Here is a 19,697-nt window from a genome sequence, read left to right as displayed (position 1 = left end):
TGAAGCCCCATGCACATCCAATAACTGCAGGTAAGGCTCCCGTGAAGAGCGCACATATCCCTGGGTATCTGTGTGGAGAATGGATTGTGTTTGCTTATATGCGCACGGATGAGGGCAAGAGTGGACCAGGACCAGGGGATACTGCTTATGAGGCCACTGAGTAGACTGGGTAAAATAAATCAGGGGCCTGAAATACATCCATGGAGGAGTAGTATGGGTGGAGAGACTCAACACAGGACAGATAGGGCTTCAACAGGAGAGCCAAACGTGCTCATGATAGTTCTCAGGTTCTGTTACTGATCCCCAGCGGGTTGGTTCCAGAAGATCTTGCAGATCTTCATAGAATTGGTCAACTTCAGCTTCTTTGGTATTAGTGGATGGGGTATAGACTTGGATTACTGTGATGTTGAATGGTTTGCCTTGGAAATGAACCAAGCTCATCCTCAGTTCACTCCGAGATCTACAACACCTAGAACTAACACCAAAAAAAGGTGTCCTTTTCTTCATAGAGGATTGGAATGCAAAAGTAGGAAGTCAAGAGATACTTGGAATACACAGCCAAGTTTGGCCTTCGAGTCCAAAATGAAGGAGGGTAAAGGCTAACAGGGTTTTGTCAAGAGAACACCCTGGTCATAGCAAATACCCTTGTCCAACAACACAAGTGATGACTCTACACATGGACATCATGAGATGGGCAATACTGAAATCAGATTGATTATATTCTTTCTAGTTGAAGATGGAGAACCTCTATTCAGTCAGCAAAAACAAGACCTGATGTTGACTGTGGCTCAGATCATGAGCTCCTTATTGCAACAAATGAAAGTCACTCAGTCATGCCCAACTCTTTGTGACCCCATGGACTATACAGTCCATGGCATTCTCCAGGCCAGAATACTGGAGTTGGTAGCCTTTCCCTTCTCCAGGGGATCTTCCCAACCCATGGATTAAACCCAGATCTCCTACATTGCAGGTGGATTCTTTACCAACTGAGGTATCATGGAAATTGCAACATTCAGGCTTAAATTGAAGAAAGTAGGAAAAAATCACTAGACCATTCAGATATGACCTAAATCAACCTCTTATGATTATACAGTGGAGGTGATGAATAGATTCAAGATATTAGACCTGGTAGACAGAGTGCCTATAGAACTATGCACAGAGGTTTGTAACATTGTTCAGGAGGTGGTGATCAAAACCATTCCCAAGAAAAAGAAATGCAAGAAGGCCAAGTGGTTGTCCGAGGAGGCTTTGCAAATAGCTGAGAAAAGAAGAGAAGCAAAAGGCAAGGGAGAAAGGGAAAGATACATCCAACTGAATGCAGAGATCCAGGAAATGGCAAGGAGAGATAAGAAAGCCTTCCTAAGCGAACAATGCAAAGAAAAACAGGAAAACAATAGAATGGGAAAGACTAGAGATCTTGTCATGAAAATTAGAGATATCAAGGGAATATTTCATGCAAGAATGGGCATGGTAACAGATAGAAATTGTAAGGACGTAACAGAAGCAGAAGAGATTAACAAGAGATGGCAAGAATACACAAAGCTATACCAAAAAAGTCTTAATGACCAGGATAACCACAATGGTGTTGTCACTCACCTAGAGCCAGACATCCCAGAATGCAAAGTCAAGTGGGCCTTAGGAAGCATTATGAACAAAACTGGTGGAAGTGATGGAATTCCAGCTGAAGTATTTCAAATCCTAAAAGATGTTGCTGTGAAAGTGTGGCACTCAATATGCCAGCAAATTTGGAAAACTCAGGAGTGGCCTCAGGACTGGAAAAGATGAGTTTTCATTCCAACCCCAAAGAAGGGCAATGCCAAAGAATGTTCAAATTACCATATAGTTCCACTCATTTCACATGCTAGCAAAGTTATGCTCAAAATCCTTCAAACTAGGCTTCAACAATATGTGAAACAAGAACTTCCAGATATTCAAGCTGGATTTAGAAAAGGCAGAGGAACCAGAGATCAAATTGCCAATACCCGCTGGATCATAGATAAAGCAAGGTAATTCCAGAAAAACATCTACTTCTGCTTCATTGACTATGCTAAAGTCTTTGTGTGGATCACAACAAACCGTGGAAAATTCTTAAAAAGATGGGAATAACAGACCACCTGACCTGTCTCCTCAGAAACCTGTATGCAGGTCAAGAAGCAACAGAACTGGACATGGAACAACAGACTGGTTCAAAGTTGGAAAAGGATTTTGATAAGGCTATATATTGTCACCCTGCTTATTTAACTTCTATGCAGAGTACATCATGCAAATGCTAGACTGGGTGAATCACACGCTGGAAACAAGATCGCCAGGAGAAATATCAACACCTCAAATATGCAGATGATACCACTCTAATGGCAGAAAGTGAAGAGGAACTAAAGAGCCTCTTGAAGGTGAAAAGAGGAGACCAAAAAGCTGGCTTGAAACTCAGCATTCAAAAAATAAACATCATGGTATCCAGTCCCATCGCTCCACGGCAAGTAGATGGGGAAAAAGTCGAAACAGACGAATTTTATTTTATTAGGATCCAAAATCACTGCAGACAGTGACTGCAGCCATGAAATTAAAAGATGCTTGCTCCTTGAGAAGCTATGACAAACCTAGACAGCATAAGTTATATGGTTATAACTTTAACCATATAGTTAAAGCTAATGTTTTTCCAGTAGTCATGTATGAATGTGAGAGTTGGACTGTAAAGAAGGCTGAGTGCCAAAGAATTGATGCTTTTGAACTGTGGTGTTGGAAAAGACTCTTGAGAGTCCCTTAGAGAGCAAGGAGATACAATCAGTCCATCCTGAAGGAAATCAGTCCTGAATATTCATTGGAAGGACTGATGCTGAAGCTGAAACTCCAATACTTTGGCCATCTGATGTGAAGAACTGACTCATTCGAAAAGACTCTGATACTGGAAAAGATTGAAAGTGAGAGAAGGGGATGACAGAGTATGAGATGGCTGGATGGCATCACTGACTCAATGGACATGAGTTTGAGTAAACTCAGGGGGTTGGTAGTGGACAGGGAGGTCTGGTGTGTTGCAACCCAAGGGGTCACAGAGTCAGACACAACTGAGTGACTGAACTGAACTGAAGAGAAGTTTAAGGGGTAGGAGGCAGACTTGTTAGTGGGGTTCTAGGAAGGGCTTCCCTCATAGTTCAGTTGGTAAAGAATCTGCCTGCAATGCAGGAGACCCAGGTTCGATTCCTGGGTCGGGACAATCCTCTGTAGAAGGAAACGGCAACCCTCTCCAGTATTCTTGCCTGGAGGATCCCATGGACAGAGAAGCCTGGCAAGCTACTTGAGGTCCATGAGGTTGCAAGAGTCAGACACGACTTAGCGACTAAACCACCAACCAGGAAGGGGATGGAGATTTGCGAGGGCAGCCAGGTGGGGCGGGGTAGTGGTGGTGTTTGGAGTGGCCAGGGCTTGCACACAGCATGAACTGTGCCTAGCAGAGTACAAGTCTCCACCCCCGTCCTTGGATGGAGATCTTAACATAGTAATGAAGCAATGTAACTTCTGGACACCTCCAAGTCTCATCTGCAGAGATGCATTCCTGTGGTCAAGTCAGAGCCAGTTTGGAGCAGTTGATCACTACATACCTCTGAAAGCACAGCTGCAAAGCCTCTGTCAAATATCAGATTCTTCCAAAACAAACATAGAGGTAAATCGAGGCAATGATCCTTTAGCTGTCAGAGGCTGGTATGGGTGACAGTTTCAGTATGAGCTACTGGCTGGATGTCAGTGCCGCCACTGAGATGGAGATTTCTGAAAAGGAAGCTATTTTGGGAAGAGAAGAATTTAGGTTAAAGAGTCTCTCAGACATTCAAGTGACAATGACCAGAAGTTAGTGCAATGGGACTTTAGTTAAAGCATTAGGAAGCGGTCTGTTTGCAACTTTTGAGAGCCAAGAAAGACACAGTGAGATTGTTGAGCTGTCTCCTTAGGCCTAACTGAGGCAACCATTTGTGTGGTGTCCCAGTCAGAGTCCCAATATTCTAAATCCTAAACTAGCTACATTTAGAGTCCAGTTTATCTTATGCTAAGTGTTGACAATAATAGTATTAGCAATATCTGTGTGTATGTGTGTGTGTGTGTGTGTGTGTGCATGCTCTTTGCAACCTCATGGACTGTAACCTATCAGGCTGCTCTGTTCATGGAATTTTCCAGGCAAGAATTCTGGAGCAGGTTAATATTTCCTACACCAGGTGATCTTCCCAACCCAGGGATCAAAACTGTGTCTCTTGGCTCTCCTGAGTTGCAGGCAAATTCTTTCCGCTGAGCCACCAGGGAAGTCCCAGTAGAAATGTCTACCTAGACATTTCTTTCTTTCTTTCTTTTTCAAAAATCGCAGTGTGGACATCTTTATACAAAGCATTTGTGCTTTAGTGAGTGAAACTCAAATGCAATATGCTGAAAGAATAGGGACTAGGCAGGAAAGACGGGAAATGGATTAAGTGCAAAATATTGGTATTCTTACAGAGGCATGAGAAAGTGCTTTTAGAGCAGAAAACCAAACTCCATTTCCGCCAAGTTTAGTTCAGTTCATTTCAGTCACTCAGTCATGTCTGACTCTTTGCAACCCCATGAATCACAGCACACCAGGCCTCCCTGTCCATCACCAACTCCTGGAGTTCACTCAAACTCACGTCCATCGAGTCCGTGATGCCATCCAGCCATCTCATCCTCTGTCGTTCCCTTCTCCTCCTGCCCCCAATCCCTCCCAGCATCAGGGTCTTTTCCAATGAGTCAACTCTTCACATGAGGTGGCCAGAGTACTGGAGTTTCAGCTTTAGCATCATTCCTTCCAAAGAACACCCAGGACCTATCTCCTTCAGAATGGACTGGTTGGATCTCCTTGCAGTCCAAGGGACTCTCAAGAGTCTTCTCCAACACCACAGTTCAAAAGCATCAATTCTTTGGTGCTCAGCTTTCTTCACAGTCCAACTCTCACATCCATACATGACCACAGGAAAAACCATAGCCTTGACTAGACGGACCTTTGTTGGCAAAAGTAATGTCTCTGCTTTTGAATATGCTATCTAGGTTGGTTATAACTTTCCTTCCAAGGAGTAAGCGTCTTTTAACTTCATGGCTGCAGTCACCATCTGCAGTGACTTTGGAGCCCCCCAAAATAAAGTCTGACACTGTTTCCACTGTTTCCCCATCTATTTCCCAGGAAGTGATGGGACCAGGTGCCATGATCTTTGTTTTCTGAATGTTGAGCTTTAAGCTAACTTTTTAACTCTCCTCTTTCACCTTCATCAAGAGGCTTTTTAGTTCCTCTTCACTTTGTGCCTTAAGGGTGGTGTCATCTGCATAGCTGAGGTTCTTGATATTTCTCCTGGCAATCTTGAATCCAGCTTGTGCTTCTTCCAGCCCAGGGTTTCTCATGATGTACTCTGCATATAAGTTAAAAAAGCAGGGTGAGAATATACAGCCTTGACGCACTCCTTTTCCTATTTGATACCAGTCTGTTGTTCCATATCCAGTTCTAACTGTTGCTTCCTGACCTGCATATAGGTTTCTCAAGAGGCAGGTCAGGTGGTCTGTATTCCCATCTCTTTGAGAATTTTCCACAGTTGTGAGGGTACAAGTCGGAATCCTTTCCTCCTTCCCAGGCTGACGCTTTTCAAGTCACTATTGTCGTTTTTTTCTTCAATAGACACCTTTATTTAGACAACAGCCTTCCTGGTGAGTTTGTAACCTAATTATGTCTCTGCTCAGCTCCAACCCCCCCTTCCCATTACATTTCCTTTAAAATCTCTGCCTCCAAGTGTTGGAACACTTAAGCAAACTCATGTGCAGGGTCTAAGGAAAGGCTCTGCTTGCGGTTCTCAAAATGACGCGGGATGGAAGCAACATCACCTGAGAACCTGTCAGAAATGCAAGTTCTCCGGCTCCAGTCCGTACCTTCCGAGTCCGAGACCCAGTCACGGGCTGTAGCAGGTCCCCGGGGATTCTGGCGTCTCTGAACTTGAAAACTGCTTTGGATACTAAGCCCCAACCCGACCTCATCCCTGCCTCCGCCTCGGCAGATAGGGCCATAAGACCCCTATCTCCGGCTACCCACGGCTACAACCATTCCCTAAGCACTGCTTGCTGAATTCATAGCCCACTTGGGGTTATCATTTATTTTTAATTTCGGTCCTTATTATTATTATTATTATTATTTTTTGGTCCTTATTATTAATGTCGGTCCTTGCCTGACAAAGCACACCCCAGACGAGCTTTATTTGGAAAACCCCGCGCGGGCTTTTCAGCAGCTCCTTGGCCAGGAGCCGACCGCGAGGCTGCGCGTGCTCGGTTAATCCGGGCCCAGCCACAGGTTGGGGCCGCAGCGCAGAAAATCCGTCCCCGGAGCTGTTGCCCGCACCAGACGCCACGGTTCAGATCAGCGCCAGGGGGTGCGAGTAGCAGGAAAACCACGCCCCTCCACGAGCATCAGTTCAGTTCAGTTCAGTTCAGTTCAGGTCAGTCGCTCAGTCGTGTCCGACTCTTTGCGACCCCATGAATCACAGCACACCAGGCCTCCCTGTCCATCACCAACTCCCAGAGTTCACTCAGACTCACGTCCATCGAGTCAGTGATGCCATCCAACCATCTCATCCTCTGTCGTCCCCTTCTCCTCCTGCCCCCAATCCCTCCCAGCATCAGCGCTAATCTCAAATGTAGGGCAAGGCGCGCGCCGGGAGTGGGGGCGCGGTGCGCCGGAGAAGCCCCGCCCCCAGCCGGAACATCTGCCAATCGCAACGCTCGCGCCGGTAGGGCGGTGCGTCCGAGGAAGCCCCACCCCCTACCCGAAAGTCCACCAATCGCAGCACGCGGTGCGGCCGGGCGCGCCGAGTTGGTTCTGCGACCCACGGCCTTCCGGTGCCTTCAGAGGGCGGTGCACCCTTGAGGAGGGGGAGCGCCGGGAGATGCCCCGTGGGGGCCTGTCTCGAGGCCCTAAGGTAGGCTGTGGGCTTGTGGGCGCCGTCTCCGTGGTCTCCGTATGTTGGAGGGACCCGCGGAGCGCGTGTGGCCGACTCTGGACTGGTGGAAGTTTGTGGAATGGACGCCGCCTGCGTCTGGCCGCCTTCCTGGAGAGCGAGGGTCGCTGCCTTGGGGGCATGAGCCTTGCTGGTGTTCAGGGTTTCTGCCTGGTGGAACCATGACAGCGGTGTCTGGGGTCTGGGAGACCTTCGTCCCTGCTGCGATGCCTCTCCTGCCCCGGTTGCAAAGAAGTCAGTTCTTACTCCATGTTGGAATTGTTTCTGTGACTTGCTTTTTGTTGCTTTTGTTATTATAATCATACTTAACACCTTGCCTCAGAGAATCCTGCCCCTCTATCTGACTGTTAACTAAAGTGCCTTTGTTCAGAACCCTGTTTCCCTGTAAATGGCAGAGAGGAAGAAATTTAACACATCCTTGCTTTTCTAGGAGATGTGTGCAAGATTAATGGCCTTTTTACTTTGCTTCCTCACCTCTACCCATCAATGATCTATAAAAGAACCTGGCATCCAGACCCCGAAAAAATGGTTATTTTGAGGTGCTGGCCTGCGATCGTCTGCTCAGCTGCTTTCCGAATAAAGTGTATTTCCTTTCCTCAACAACTCCTCTGTAGAATTCATCAACCTGTTTGGAGAGCAGAGAGAGCTAGGATTCAGTAACAGTTTGGCAAGCCAGCTGAGGGCCTAGCTGCTTGGGGCTAGCTGGCCCTGGTCAAGGAATACTGGGGCAAGACCCTAGCAGCTGCTAGGACTGTCCTGAGGTTCTTTCCTTCAAGATTCCCTGAAGCAACACCAGCTGCCCCCAGCTCTTGGCAGTTGAGACAAGGGACTGATAAACTTCTAGAGTTGACGGACTCGATTTTGTTTGTGGTGTGAATGAGTGATAGTTGCTCAGTCATGCCTGACTCTTTGCAACCCCATGGACTGTAGCCTGCCAGGCTCCTCTGTTCATGGAATTCTCCAGGCAAGATTACTGGAGTGGGTTGCCGTTTCCTTCTCCAGGGGATCTTCCTGACCCAGGGATCCTGCATTGCAGGAGAGTTTTTACCATCTGAGCCATCAGGGAAGTCTACTATTAAGAGAAATTTCTAAGTCTAACGACAGGTCAACTTAAGTATTAGCAGATACATGCTTGACTTTATCTTATAATTTATAAACAATACATTAGAATATGTAATGAATCCATAAACCTTTTCCAAAGGAATACCCAAGACGGAAGTAGCAATAAAGTTATAAATGACAGTCATCAATCAGATGAAATAATTTAGATGAAGCTTTTCTCTCTTGAAGAGATGGGGACTGGGCAAGTGGTCAGGAAGGAAATACAATGTGCTTTTAACTTTGTATGAAAAATAATGTTCAGTTCCACATTGTTGAACATAGTTCTGTTATTGCCAAATAAATCCTCTACTTCGAGTTACTGTCCAAATGCTTTATTAAAACTCCACTTCTAGCCTTTGTTTTGGAATCTGTTACTTTTGTTGCCACCTCCTGATCGCTGTCCTCTGAAGCTTCTACTTCTTTCCCACTGTCCCCTGACACCTCGGTTGCCCTTGCGCTGTCCACTGAAGCCTTGATTGCCTTCCCTCTGTAAGTCTACCCAATTCGGTAGCGGGTTCAGTTGGTCCACTTGTTTTATGTGTTCTTCTGTGTTAAGAGCGATGGGCTCGATTTTGGAGGGTAAGTCGCTTCGGTGTTGGGGAACGTATTCTCTCAAGTTGGGCTTTTCCTTCATGGGACAAGCCAGTTTGGTTGGGGTACCCTGTTGGAGAAGGGAAGTGTTGGACGCTACCCTGAACTGGTTCACTGGGGAACTAGTTCTTGTGGGGCAAGCCCACCCTAGTTTGAATTAGCTTATTTGTTGAGTAGGGTAAATTTCTTTATCTGATTTGGGAATTGGTTCAGTTGGAACTGGTTCATTGGGGAGCTAGTTCTTGTAGGGGTGGGTAGCCTAGTTGAAAGTAGTTCATTTGTTTTGTAGGTTAAATTTATTTACCTGATTTGGGAATCGATTCATCTGTATGCATCGATGCTAGAATCTGTTCATACCATTTTTGTTGGCATTTATGTGCGTCTTTCATGTTTTGATGTTATAAAGCTTATAAAAATGGGAAATATTTCATCTGTCCCAAAGGAATGATCTTTGGGGCATATATTAGATATGTTAAGATCAGAAGAGCAATGGCCCCTGAATGGCTCACGATTAAACAATCTGGCAATCAGAAGGAGAGGAACACTCTGATAATAAACAGGCCCAGGGGCTCCCCTGAACTTGAGGCGTCCAATTCTGATTTCCCCTACAGGAGCGTCTGGTAATTGTGACAGTAGGGAACAAGTTGATTGACTTCCTAATAGGCACTACTTTCCTTTGTAAATTAAGTGCTCAAATAACAATTTCCCCAGAACAGCCTGACATCAGAGTCCCCACCGGAGCCTTTTTGACCTTGTCCAGCCTGGGGAGCTTTGGCTCCAATTTGGGGTGTTCTCCCTGTGAAAGGAAACTGTTTATAAGGCGCTTTGGAGAAAGGTCACTAGTCTAATGGGACTGGGAAGTCATGTTTAATGTGACTTTCCAGCTGTTAGGTTTTGGTTTATTCTGGTTACTTTGGTAATGCACAGACATCTGGTACTGTTTCCTCTAAGGCTTCTTCTACAGTTTTCTCATTTCTTTCTTCTCGAACCCTCTGCACACAGGTGAGTGGCTGTGGAAACAGTTGAAGAACTCTGACCAGGGTTACTCTGGTGTGTTCCAAAGGCTTCCCCCAACCCCCCCACCCCCTGCCCCAGGTTCGTGGCTGAACCAACCATTCTAATTATGACCTCAGGATGCACTTCAGCAGAAACCATCAGGGGACTCTGAGAAACAAGATTCATTACTCACAGATCCTGAAGGGTACGTGGTACATCCAGGGGCTACACAGTGAGGTCAGAGGCAGAGAGACACAGAGGGAGAGAGGGGGGTGCGCTTGGGTTTGCCTTTATTAGGGTCTGAGAGCTAGGTGTCTAGAATTTCGTGTGCTCTCTCTTCATTGGCTAGTTTAAAGCAATAGCTGGGATTAGGGTGCAGGAATGGAGAAGTATGGTCACTCAGACAGTCATTTATCTAGGTTACCAGGGCTTTTTGAAATCGGGACCTTCATGCGTGGAGGCAGGCTAGTTCCTTGCCTTGTTGTTTTGCAGTACAGCTGACCAGGAGCTGACCGTGCCTCTGTGGCCAGTTCTGCAGGGATGCTTTTATTCGGGTTGGACTTTTGAAGTGGATGCCACTTGGCAATCAAATGATTAATGTCAGGCAATTACACTGCATCTTCACTTAGAAATACTGATGTTTTTGACCTGATACTCACTTTTTCCCCTAGTCATTCTATTAGTTTTCAAGACCTTATCATTTTTTTAAAGTTGTATTAATTAACTATTGTTCATATAACAGATTTGTCTCAAAACCAAAGCAGCTTAAAAAATGTTTATTTTCTCATAGTTTCTGAAGGTCAGGGATTGGGAAGGTTCAGCTGTGTGGTTCTAGTTCAGGGTGTCCCACAAGTTGGACTCAAGGGTCATCACAGCTGGAGAATCCATTTCTAAGCTCACGCATGTGCCTCTTGGCAAGTGTCAGTTCCTTGCCACTTCCATAAGGCAGCTCATGACACGGCAACTGGCTTTCTCTCCAAGAGACCCTGGTGTCTTTAATAACATAATTTCTGAAGTGACATACCATCTTTTCTATTAATCACATAGATCCAACTGATAGTGTGAGAGGGAACTGTAGAGGTTGTGAACACCAACAAGTAGGGGATCATAGGATGTTATCTTAGAGACTGGCTATCAGGATAGTTTTGCTCCAGGATTTTTTCTTTCTTTTTTTTTTTTTCATTTCTCCCTAGGGTGGGTACAGAGTAAATACTTTATGCATAGAGTGTTTGTGTGTAACAGGTAGCATGCTCCCATTCCATCTTCTGAGATGCTTTCCCATAGGAACCACTTTAATTATGTATAATTAAATATGTCTAATTCCTGTGCTTCCCAGGTGGCACTAGTGGTAAAGAATGCCCCTGCCAATGCAGAGGACCGAAGAGATGAAGGGTCAGTCCCTGGGTCATGAAGATCCTCTGGAGAAGGAAATGGCAACCCATTCCAGTATTCTTGCTTAGAGAATCCCATGGACAGAAGAGCCTGGTGGCCTACAGTGCATGAAGTGGCAGAGTCAGACATGAGTGAGCACACACACATATTCCTCTGCTTAAGCAACATTTTACTTCTTATTGACTGCATAATAGTTTTATTTTGGGCTGCAGTCAGTCAGTCCAGTCTCAGTTGTGTCTGACTCTTTGTGACCCCATGGACTGCAACATGCCAGGCTTCCTTGTCCATCACCAACTCCCAGACCTTACTCAAGCTCATGTCCATCGTGTCAGTGATGCCATTCAACCATATCATGCTCTGTCATCCCTTTATCCTCCTGTCTTCTATCTTTCCCAGTATCAGGGTCTTTTCCAGTGAGTCAGTTCTTCACATCAGGTGGCCAGAGTACTGGAGTTTCAGCTTTAGCATCATTCCTTCCAAAGAACACCCAGGACTGATCTCCTTTAGAATGGACTGGTTGGATCTCCTTGAAGTCCAAGGGACTCTCAAGAGTCTTCTCCAACACCACAGTTGAAAAGCATCAGTTCTTTGGCGCTCAGGTTTCCTTATGGTCCAACTCTCACATCTATACATGACTACTGGAAAAATCATAGCTTTGACTAGACAGGCCTTTGTTGGTAAAGTAAGGTCTCTGCTTTTTAATATGCTCTATAGGTTGGTCATAGCATTTCTTCCAAGGAGCAAGCGTTTTTTAATTTCATGGCTGCAGCCACCATCTGCAGTGATTTTGGAGCCCAAAAACATAAAGTCCGTCTCTGTTTCCATTGTTCCCCTTCTGTTTGCCATGAAGTGATGGGACTGGATGCTGTGATCTTAGTTTTCTGAATGTTGAGTTTTAAGCCAACTTTTTCATTCTTCTCTTTCACTTTCGCCAAGAGGTTCTTTAGTTCTTCTTCGCTTTCTGTCGTAAGGGTGGTGTCATCTGCGTATCTGAAGTTATTGATATTTCTCCCGGCATTCTTGATTCCAGCTTGTGCTTCATCCAGCCCAGCATTTCTCCTGGTGTACTCTGCATATAAGTTAAATAAGTAGGCAATATACAGCCTTGATGTATTTCTTTCCCAATTTGGAACCAGTCTGTTGTTCCATGTCCTGTTCTAACTGTTGCTTCTTGACTTGCATACAGATTTCTCAAGAGGCAGGTCAGGTGGTCTGGTATTCCCATCTCTTTCAGAATTTTCCACAGTTTGTTGTGATCCACACAATCAAAGGCTTTGGTGTAGTCAGTAAGGCAAAAGTAGATGTTTTTCTGGAACTGTCTTGCTTTTTTGATGATCCAGCGAATGTTGGCAATGTGATCTCTGGTTCCTCTGCCTTTTCTAAATCCAGCTGAACATCTGGAAGTTCATGGTTCATGTACTGTTGAAGCCTTGCTTGGAGATTTTTGAGCATTACTTTGCTAGCGTGGAAGATGAGTGCAGTTGTGCGGGAGTTTGCAGTTTGCAGTGCGGTAGTTTGAGCATTCTTTGGTATTGCTTTTCTTTGGGATTGGAATGAAAAGTGACCTTTTTCCAGTCCTGTGGCCACTGCTGAGTTTTCCAGATTTGCTGGCATGTTGAGTGAAGCACTTTAACAGCATCATCTTTTAGAATTTGAAATAGCTTATCTGGAATTCCATCACCTCCACTAGCTTAGTTCGTAGTGATGCTTCCTAAAGCCCACTTGACTTCACATTCCAGGATGTCTGGCTCTAGGTGAGTGACCACACCATCATGGTTACCTGGGTCATGAAGATCTGCAAGTATTGCAGATTGGGGAAATAATCTGCTCAGAAGACTTCAGTACCAGCCTCAGCTCTCCAACTAACTAATTTTATAATTTTTAGCAAGCTATATATGAATCTTTCTGGACTCTTAAAATGAAAGTTGATATGGGCCTGAACTAACATGGTAAAATTGGAAATAGTATTGGGAAAGGACTGAGTAGACAGATAAAAAAAGGAAGATGAGATTTAAGCACCTGAAATCTCTTGAAAGGTGAAGAGAGAAGGGTCAGTGTTGACTCAAAAGTTGAACCTGTGAAAAATGGGAAGCTTGAGGAGAGTTAGTTGCCTCTTAACCTGTTAGGATACACCGATACATGAAACTTAAGGCCCAGGGAGAGCTTAGGGCAGTTAGTTGCAGAGTATTTTACTTCTTCCTTCTCTCTTGCCTTAGCTGCCCTTGCTGTCCTTTCAGGTACTATGACTCTTATTCCCTTTATGCTTTGTCTTCTTTCCTTGCTAAGTAGCCACGAATGACCCCAAATCCTTTATCAGTTGCTTGCCTCCTGAGAATTCCTGATCCTTCCCTCACTCTCACAGATCCTTTTGCCCCCTCAGACTCAGTCTTGGGTGTCCCACTGCTGTTTCCCACTGAAAGAAAACCTGTATCTTGGTAAGATCATAAAAGAGATCTTTCTGATAATACTCTCCTTCCCTAATCCTTTGGGTCCTCATTACAAAACTTTATTTCTGATGCTTCTTGTATAGTGTCGGCAAGCGAGTGAGTGAGTGAAGTCGCTCAGTCATGTCTGACTTTTTGCGACCCCATGGACTGTAGCCTACCAGGCTCCTCCGTCCATGGGATTCTCCAGGCAAGAATAACATTGCAATTACTAATTAAATGAAGTGTACCTGTCATTTCAGAGAGTTTTTCCTTTTTTAAGAAAGAGAAACGTGGCTTCTTTGAAGCAGGAGGGGAGGAGCCAAGGGGAAAGTAAGGACCTGGCTTCTTTTATATTACTGAAAGGAGTCAGCTTTGGGTAACAGGAGCATTTTTCCTCTGGGACTGTTGGGGAGAAGGAGAGTTCAGTAGATGAGAGGTCTGCTGAGTTTCGTGGTGGCTCATTTTACCCTTCGGGAAGATGAGACGATCAGAGCTACGATGGTGACATGGAGAGGTAAAGGCAAGCCTGAGTGTGGAACTTGTGTATATGTAATTGTGTGTGTGTAAGAGTAGAGGAGTGGGGAGTGGAAACAGTGTTTACCAGCCTTGATCAAGGACAAGTAATAAGAACATTTGAAGAGGGCGGCTCTCTTTTTGGGTCTTTTTATGGTAGCCCTGTGGGTTGGTGACTGGTAAAGTGAACTGGTAGAAGGGTGGGAGTCTTAACACTTGAAAGGCCCCTCTGAAGTCATTGGCCATCAGAGTGCAGAGTGGCAGAAGAGTCTTCATGTCTAGGGAGGCTAGTGATGACAATGTGATTGGGCTTGAGACTCAGAAGTCCCAGTGAATTCCCAGGTATTCAACCCAGTCAGAAGCCCAGATGCCGGTGTGTACCTTTATGAGGGACAGTTTTGTTAAAGTGAGATAATGCAGAGTAGCTAGAATCTTTATTTCTGGGAATTAGACTTACATGGGAGAAAATCCTGACATGTTGCTTACTAGTAGCTCTCCGACCAGTACAATATACCCAGCATTTCTAAGTTGTAGCTTCTTTGTCTATAAAATGGGGATAATACTTGCCTTGAAAGGTTGGTATGAGGGTTAAATGATGAGAATGCATGAAATGATATACTGAGCATATAAATGTTCAATTACTGTTAGTGATAATGAAAGCAATTAATAAAATACCATGATAATGAAAGTATCTTTTAGATACTATTGTGAATCCTCCGCTGTTTTCCCTTTAGCTTTCCCTGGGATTGCTTTGACTCAACTTGTTGAACAAGGAATAGGAAGAGGGCTTAGTTTTAAAGTTGTTCAGTGATGGTGAGAGATTGTCTCATAGTTATCTTGGTGGGTGTACCTTATGGTTCCAGTTTTAGCCCTTGGTAATGCCACTGGACGACTTACTAGAAGTTCTGCTTAGACTTAGGCTGCTTAGTCCTGATTTCTTGGTCTGCAGGTTGTCTTATCCTTAACATGGAAGGAAAGGAGAACTAAAATTCATTGAAGACTTTTCATATGACAGGGACTTCACATACATCCCTTGTGTAGAGGGAAAATATTTTCTTTTAAATCAAGCATACATAGATAAGATAAAGTAGTATGAAAAAACTTCTCATGGAAACTAGAAATCATTGCCCTGGTCTTTTCTCCACTTAGTGCTGACCCTGTAGGCAGTCTGTCTTTAAAGCTGCGATATTTGTAGAAGCACTTACAGTTGTAAAGCATGACAGAGATCTCATTTATTCTTTATCCAGTTTGCCCCATTGGTGACATTGTGCAAAACTGTAGTACAGTATCACCACCAATACATTGATCTGAATACAATCCAACCGCCTTATTCAAATCTCCCTAGATGTGTGTCTGTGTATGTATTGTGTGTGTTTCAGTTCAGTTCAGTCGCTCAGTCGTGTCCGACTCTTTGCGACCCCATAAATTGCAGCACGTCAGGCCTCCCTGTCCATCACCAACTCCCGGAGTTCACTCAGTCTCATGTCCATCGAGTCGGTGATGCATTTAGTTCTGTACAATTTTGTGACTTGTGTAGGTTCATGTATGAACTACCACAGTCAAGATACTGAACAGTTGCACAAATATTCCTTTTCTAATCACACCCACTCCCTTCCAGTAACTCCCACCCCAACTCCTGACAATCATTCATCTAAATTTTTTGTCATTTCAAAAATGTTACAGGGAAAGAGTCATTTAGTTTATAACCTTTTGACATATTTTTGTTATTTTTCCCACTCAGTATAAGAGTCTTATCCAGGTTGTGTATATTAGTGGTTTGGTCATTTTTATTGCTGAGCAGTCCTTTGATGGATGTACAGCAGTTTACTTAGCATTTTACTGTTGAAATATGACTGGTCTGTTTACAGTTTCTGGCTATTAGAATAAAGCTGCTGTCAACACTTGTATATGGATTTTTGTAGGGTTTTATTTCTCTAAGATAAATGCCCAGGAGTGTAATTGCTGGTTCATATCATAATTGGATGTTTAATTTTGTAAGAAATCAGCAAACTTTTCTAGAGTGGCTGTATGATACTACACTGAAATGTATGAGTGATTGTATCAATTTCATAGGTAATAAATTCATGTTTTGAAAGTATGTAATTCAGTGAGTTTTTTTTTAGTATATTCACAGGGTTGTGTATATATTTTTAACTATAGAATATTTTCATCACTCTAAAAGAAACTCCACAGCTGTTAGCAGTCATTCCACATTCTCTCCTTACCCATCCCCCGGCAACCACTAAGCAAACTTCCATCTGTATAGATTTACCTACTCTGGAAATTTCGTGTAAATGGAATAACACTTGGTCTCTTGAGATCAACTTCTTACGCTTAGCCTACTGTTTTCAAGGTTCATCCATTGTTGTAGAATGTATCAGTACTTCATTCCCCTTTGTGATTTAATATTTTTTCATTGGAAGGTATACAACATTAAATCCATTCATTTGATGAATATTGCAGTATTTATACATTTTGGCGGTTAGGAATAATGCTACTGTGATCAATTGTGTACTAATTTTTGTGAAGATGAAAGTTTTCATTTACCTTGGGTATAAACATACCAAGAAGCTAAAGGCAAAGGAGAATAGGAAAGATTTATCCATCTGAATGCAGAGTTTCAAAGAATAGCAAGGAGAGATAAGTGATCAATGCAAATAAATAGAGGAAAACATCAGCATGGGAAAGACTAGAGATCTTTTTAAGAAAATTAGAGCTACCAAGGGAACATTTCATGCAAAGATGGGCACAATAAAGGACAGAAATGGTATGGACCTAACAGAAGAAGATATTAAGAAAAGGTGGCAGGAATACACAGAAGAACTATTTAAAAAGCTCTTAAATAACCACAGTGGTGTGATCACTCACCTAGAGCCAGACATTCTGGATTCCGAAGTCAGGTGAGCCTTAGGAAGCATCACTATGAACAAAGCAAGTGGAGGTGATAGAATTCCAGCTGAGCCATTTCAAATCCTGAAAGATGATGCTTGAGAATGCTGCACTCAATATGCCAGCAAATTTGGAAAACTCAACATTGGCCACAGACTGGAAAAGGTCAGTTTTCATTCCAATCCCAAAGAAAGGCAGTTCCAGAGAATGTTCAAACTACTGCACAACTGCACTCATCTCACACACTAGCAAAGTAATGCTCAAAATTCTCCAAGCCAGGCTTCAACAGTACATGAACTGAGAACTTCCAGATGTTCAAGCAGGATTTAGAAAAGGCAGAGGAACCAGAGATCAAATTGCCAACATCTGTTGGATCATAGAAAAAGCAAGAGAATTCCAGAAAAATATCTACTTCTGTTTCATTGATTACACTAACATCTGGACTGTGTGGATCACAACAAACTGTGGAAAATTCCTAAAGAGATGGGAATACTAGACTACCTGACCTGTCTCCTGAGAAATCTGTATGCAAGGCAAGAAGTAACAGTCAGAACCGGACATGGAACAATGGACTGGTTATAAATTGGGAAAGGAGTATGTCAAGGCTGTATTTTGTCACCCTGCTTATTTAACTTCTGTGTTAAATTCCAGCTCATCTGGAATTCCACCACCTCCACTAGCTTTGTTCATAGTGATGCTTCCTAAGGCCCACCCAACTTTGTACTCCATGATGTCTGGCTCTACGTGAGGGATCACACCATTGTGGTTATCCGGGTCATTAAGATCTTTTTATATAGCTTTTCTGTGTATTCTTGCCACCTCTTCTTAGTATCTTCTGCTTCTCATAGGTCCATACCATTTCTGTCCTTTATTATGCTAATCTTTGCATGAAATGTTCCCTTGGTATTTTTTATTTTCTTGAGATCCCTAGTCTTTCCCATTCTGTTGTTTTCCTCTATTTCTTTGCTTTGATCACTGAGGAAGGCTTTCTTATCTCTCCTTGCTATTCTTTGGAATTCTGCATTCAGATGGGTATATGTTTCCTCTTCTCCTTTGCATTTAGCTTCTCTTCTTTTCTCAGCTACTTGTACAGCCTCCTCCAACAACCATTTTGCCTTTCTTTTTCTTGGGGATAGTTTTGATCACTGCCTTCTGTACAAATATCATGAACCTCCACCCATAGTTCTTTAGGCACTCTGTCTATCAGATCTAATCAGTTCAGTTCAGTCGCTCAGTCCTGTCCTACTCTTTGTGATCCCATGGACTGAGCGTGCCAGGCCTCCTTGTCCATCATCAACTCCTGGAGTTTACTCAAACTAATACCTTGAATCTATTTCTCACTTCTACTGTATAGTCGTATGGGTTTTGATTTAGGTCATACCTGGATGATCTAGTAGTTTTCCTTAGTTTCTTCAGTGTAAGTCTGAATTTGGCAATAAGTTCATAATCTGAGCCAGTCAGCTCCTGGTCTTGTTTTGCTGAATGTATAGGGGTTCTCCATCTTTGGCTGTGAAGAATATAATCAGTCTGATTTTGGTGTTGACTGTCTGGTGATGTCCATGCGTAGAGTTGTCTCTTGTGTTGTTGGAAGAGGGTGTTCGCTATGACCAGTGTGTTTCCTTGGCAAAACTCTGTCAGCCTTTGTGCTCCTTCATTTTGAACTCCCAGGCCAAACTTGCCTGTTACTCCAAGTATCTCTTGACTTCCTACTTTTGCATTCCAGTCCCGTATCATGAAAAGCACATCTTTTTTGCTGTTAGTTCTAGAAGGTCTTGTAGGTCTTCATTGGACTGTTCAACTTCATGTTCTTTAGCATTAGTGGTTGGGACATAGACTTGGATTACTGTGATGTTGAATGGTTTGCCTTGGAAACAGAGATCATTCTGTTGTTTTTGAGATTGTAGCCAAGCACTGCATTTCGGACTCTTTTGTTGACTGTGAGGGCTACTTTATTTCTTCTAAGGGATTCATACCCACAGTAGTAGATATAATGGTCATCTGAATTAAATTTGCCCATTCCGGTCCATTTAGTTCACTGATTACTGAAATGTCAGTGTTCACTCTTGCCGTCTCCTGTTTGACCACTTCCAATTTACGTTGATTCATGGACCTGGCATTCCAGCTTCCTATGCAATATTGTTCTTTATAGCATTGGGTTTTACTTCCATCACCAGTCACATTCACAGCTGGGCATTGTTTTCACTTTGGTTCAGCCTCTTTGTTCTTTGTGGGGCTGTTTGTCCACTCCTCTCCAATAGCATATTGCGCACCTCCCGACCTGGGGCGTTCATCTTTCAGTGTCCTGTGTTTTTGCCTTTTCATACTGTTCATGGGGTTCTCAAGGCACGGATACTGAAGTGGTTTGCCATTCCCTTCTCCAGTGGAACATGTTTGTGAGTTCACATGTTTTATAGTCTCACCAGCACAGAATGAGGATTCTAATTTTTCCCATGCTTGTCAGTACTTGTCATTGCCTTCTTTTGACTTTAGTGTGTTTAGTCATGTTTGACTCTTTCCAACCCCATGGATTCTAACCCACCAGGTTCTTCTGTCCATGGAATTTTCCAGGCAAGAATACTGGAGTGGGTTGCCGTTCCCTCCTCCAGGGGATCTTTCCAACTCAGGGCTCGAACCCTCATCTCTTGCATCTCCTACACTGGCAGGTGGATTCTTTATCAGTATACCATCTGGGAAACCCTACTTTAATGAGTAGAAAATGGTATTTCATTGACTTGGTTTTGATCTTGTATTTCCCTAATGACTGATTATGTTGAGTATCTTTTCATGTGCTTATTGGCTGTTT

At 43.7% G+C, this 19,697-nt stretch overlaps 1 protein-coding gene across 4 annotated transcripts in view; it reads left to right on the top strand.

Annotated features, from left to right (window-relative positions):
* Positions 1 to 6,858: 6,858 nt before the first annotated feature.
* SPIDR (scaffold protein involved in DNA repair) overlaps positions 6,859 to 19,697 on the top strand; it is a 285,222-nt gene continuing 272,383 nt past the window's right edge. For all 4 annotated transcript variants that reach the window (XM_060393383.1, XM_060393381.1, XM_012183635.5 and 1 more), the window contains exon 1: positions 6,859 to 6,947. In XM_060393383.1, the coding sequence (XP_060249366.1) occupies positions 6,915 to 6,947 (33 nt within the window). In that variant the 5' untranslated portion in view covers positions 6,859 to 6,914. The remainder of the gene's footprint in view (positions 6,948 to 19,697) is intronic.

Source organism: Ovis aries, chromosome 9 (assembly GCF_016772045.2).
Source record: "Ovis aries strain OAR_USU_Benz2616 breed Rambouillet chromosome 9, ARS-UI_Ramb_v3.0, whole genome shotgun sequence".
In the NCBI taxonomy this organism is placed as follows: Eukaryota; Metazoa; Chordata; class Mammalia; order Artiodactyla; family Bovidae; genus Ovis; species Ovis aries.
This window is presented reverse-complemented; position numbering and strand designations above follow the sequence as displayed.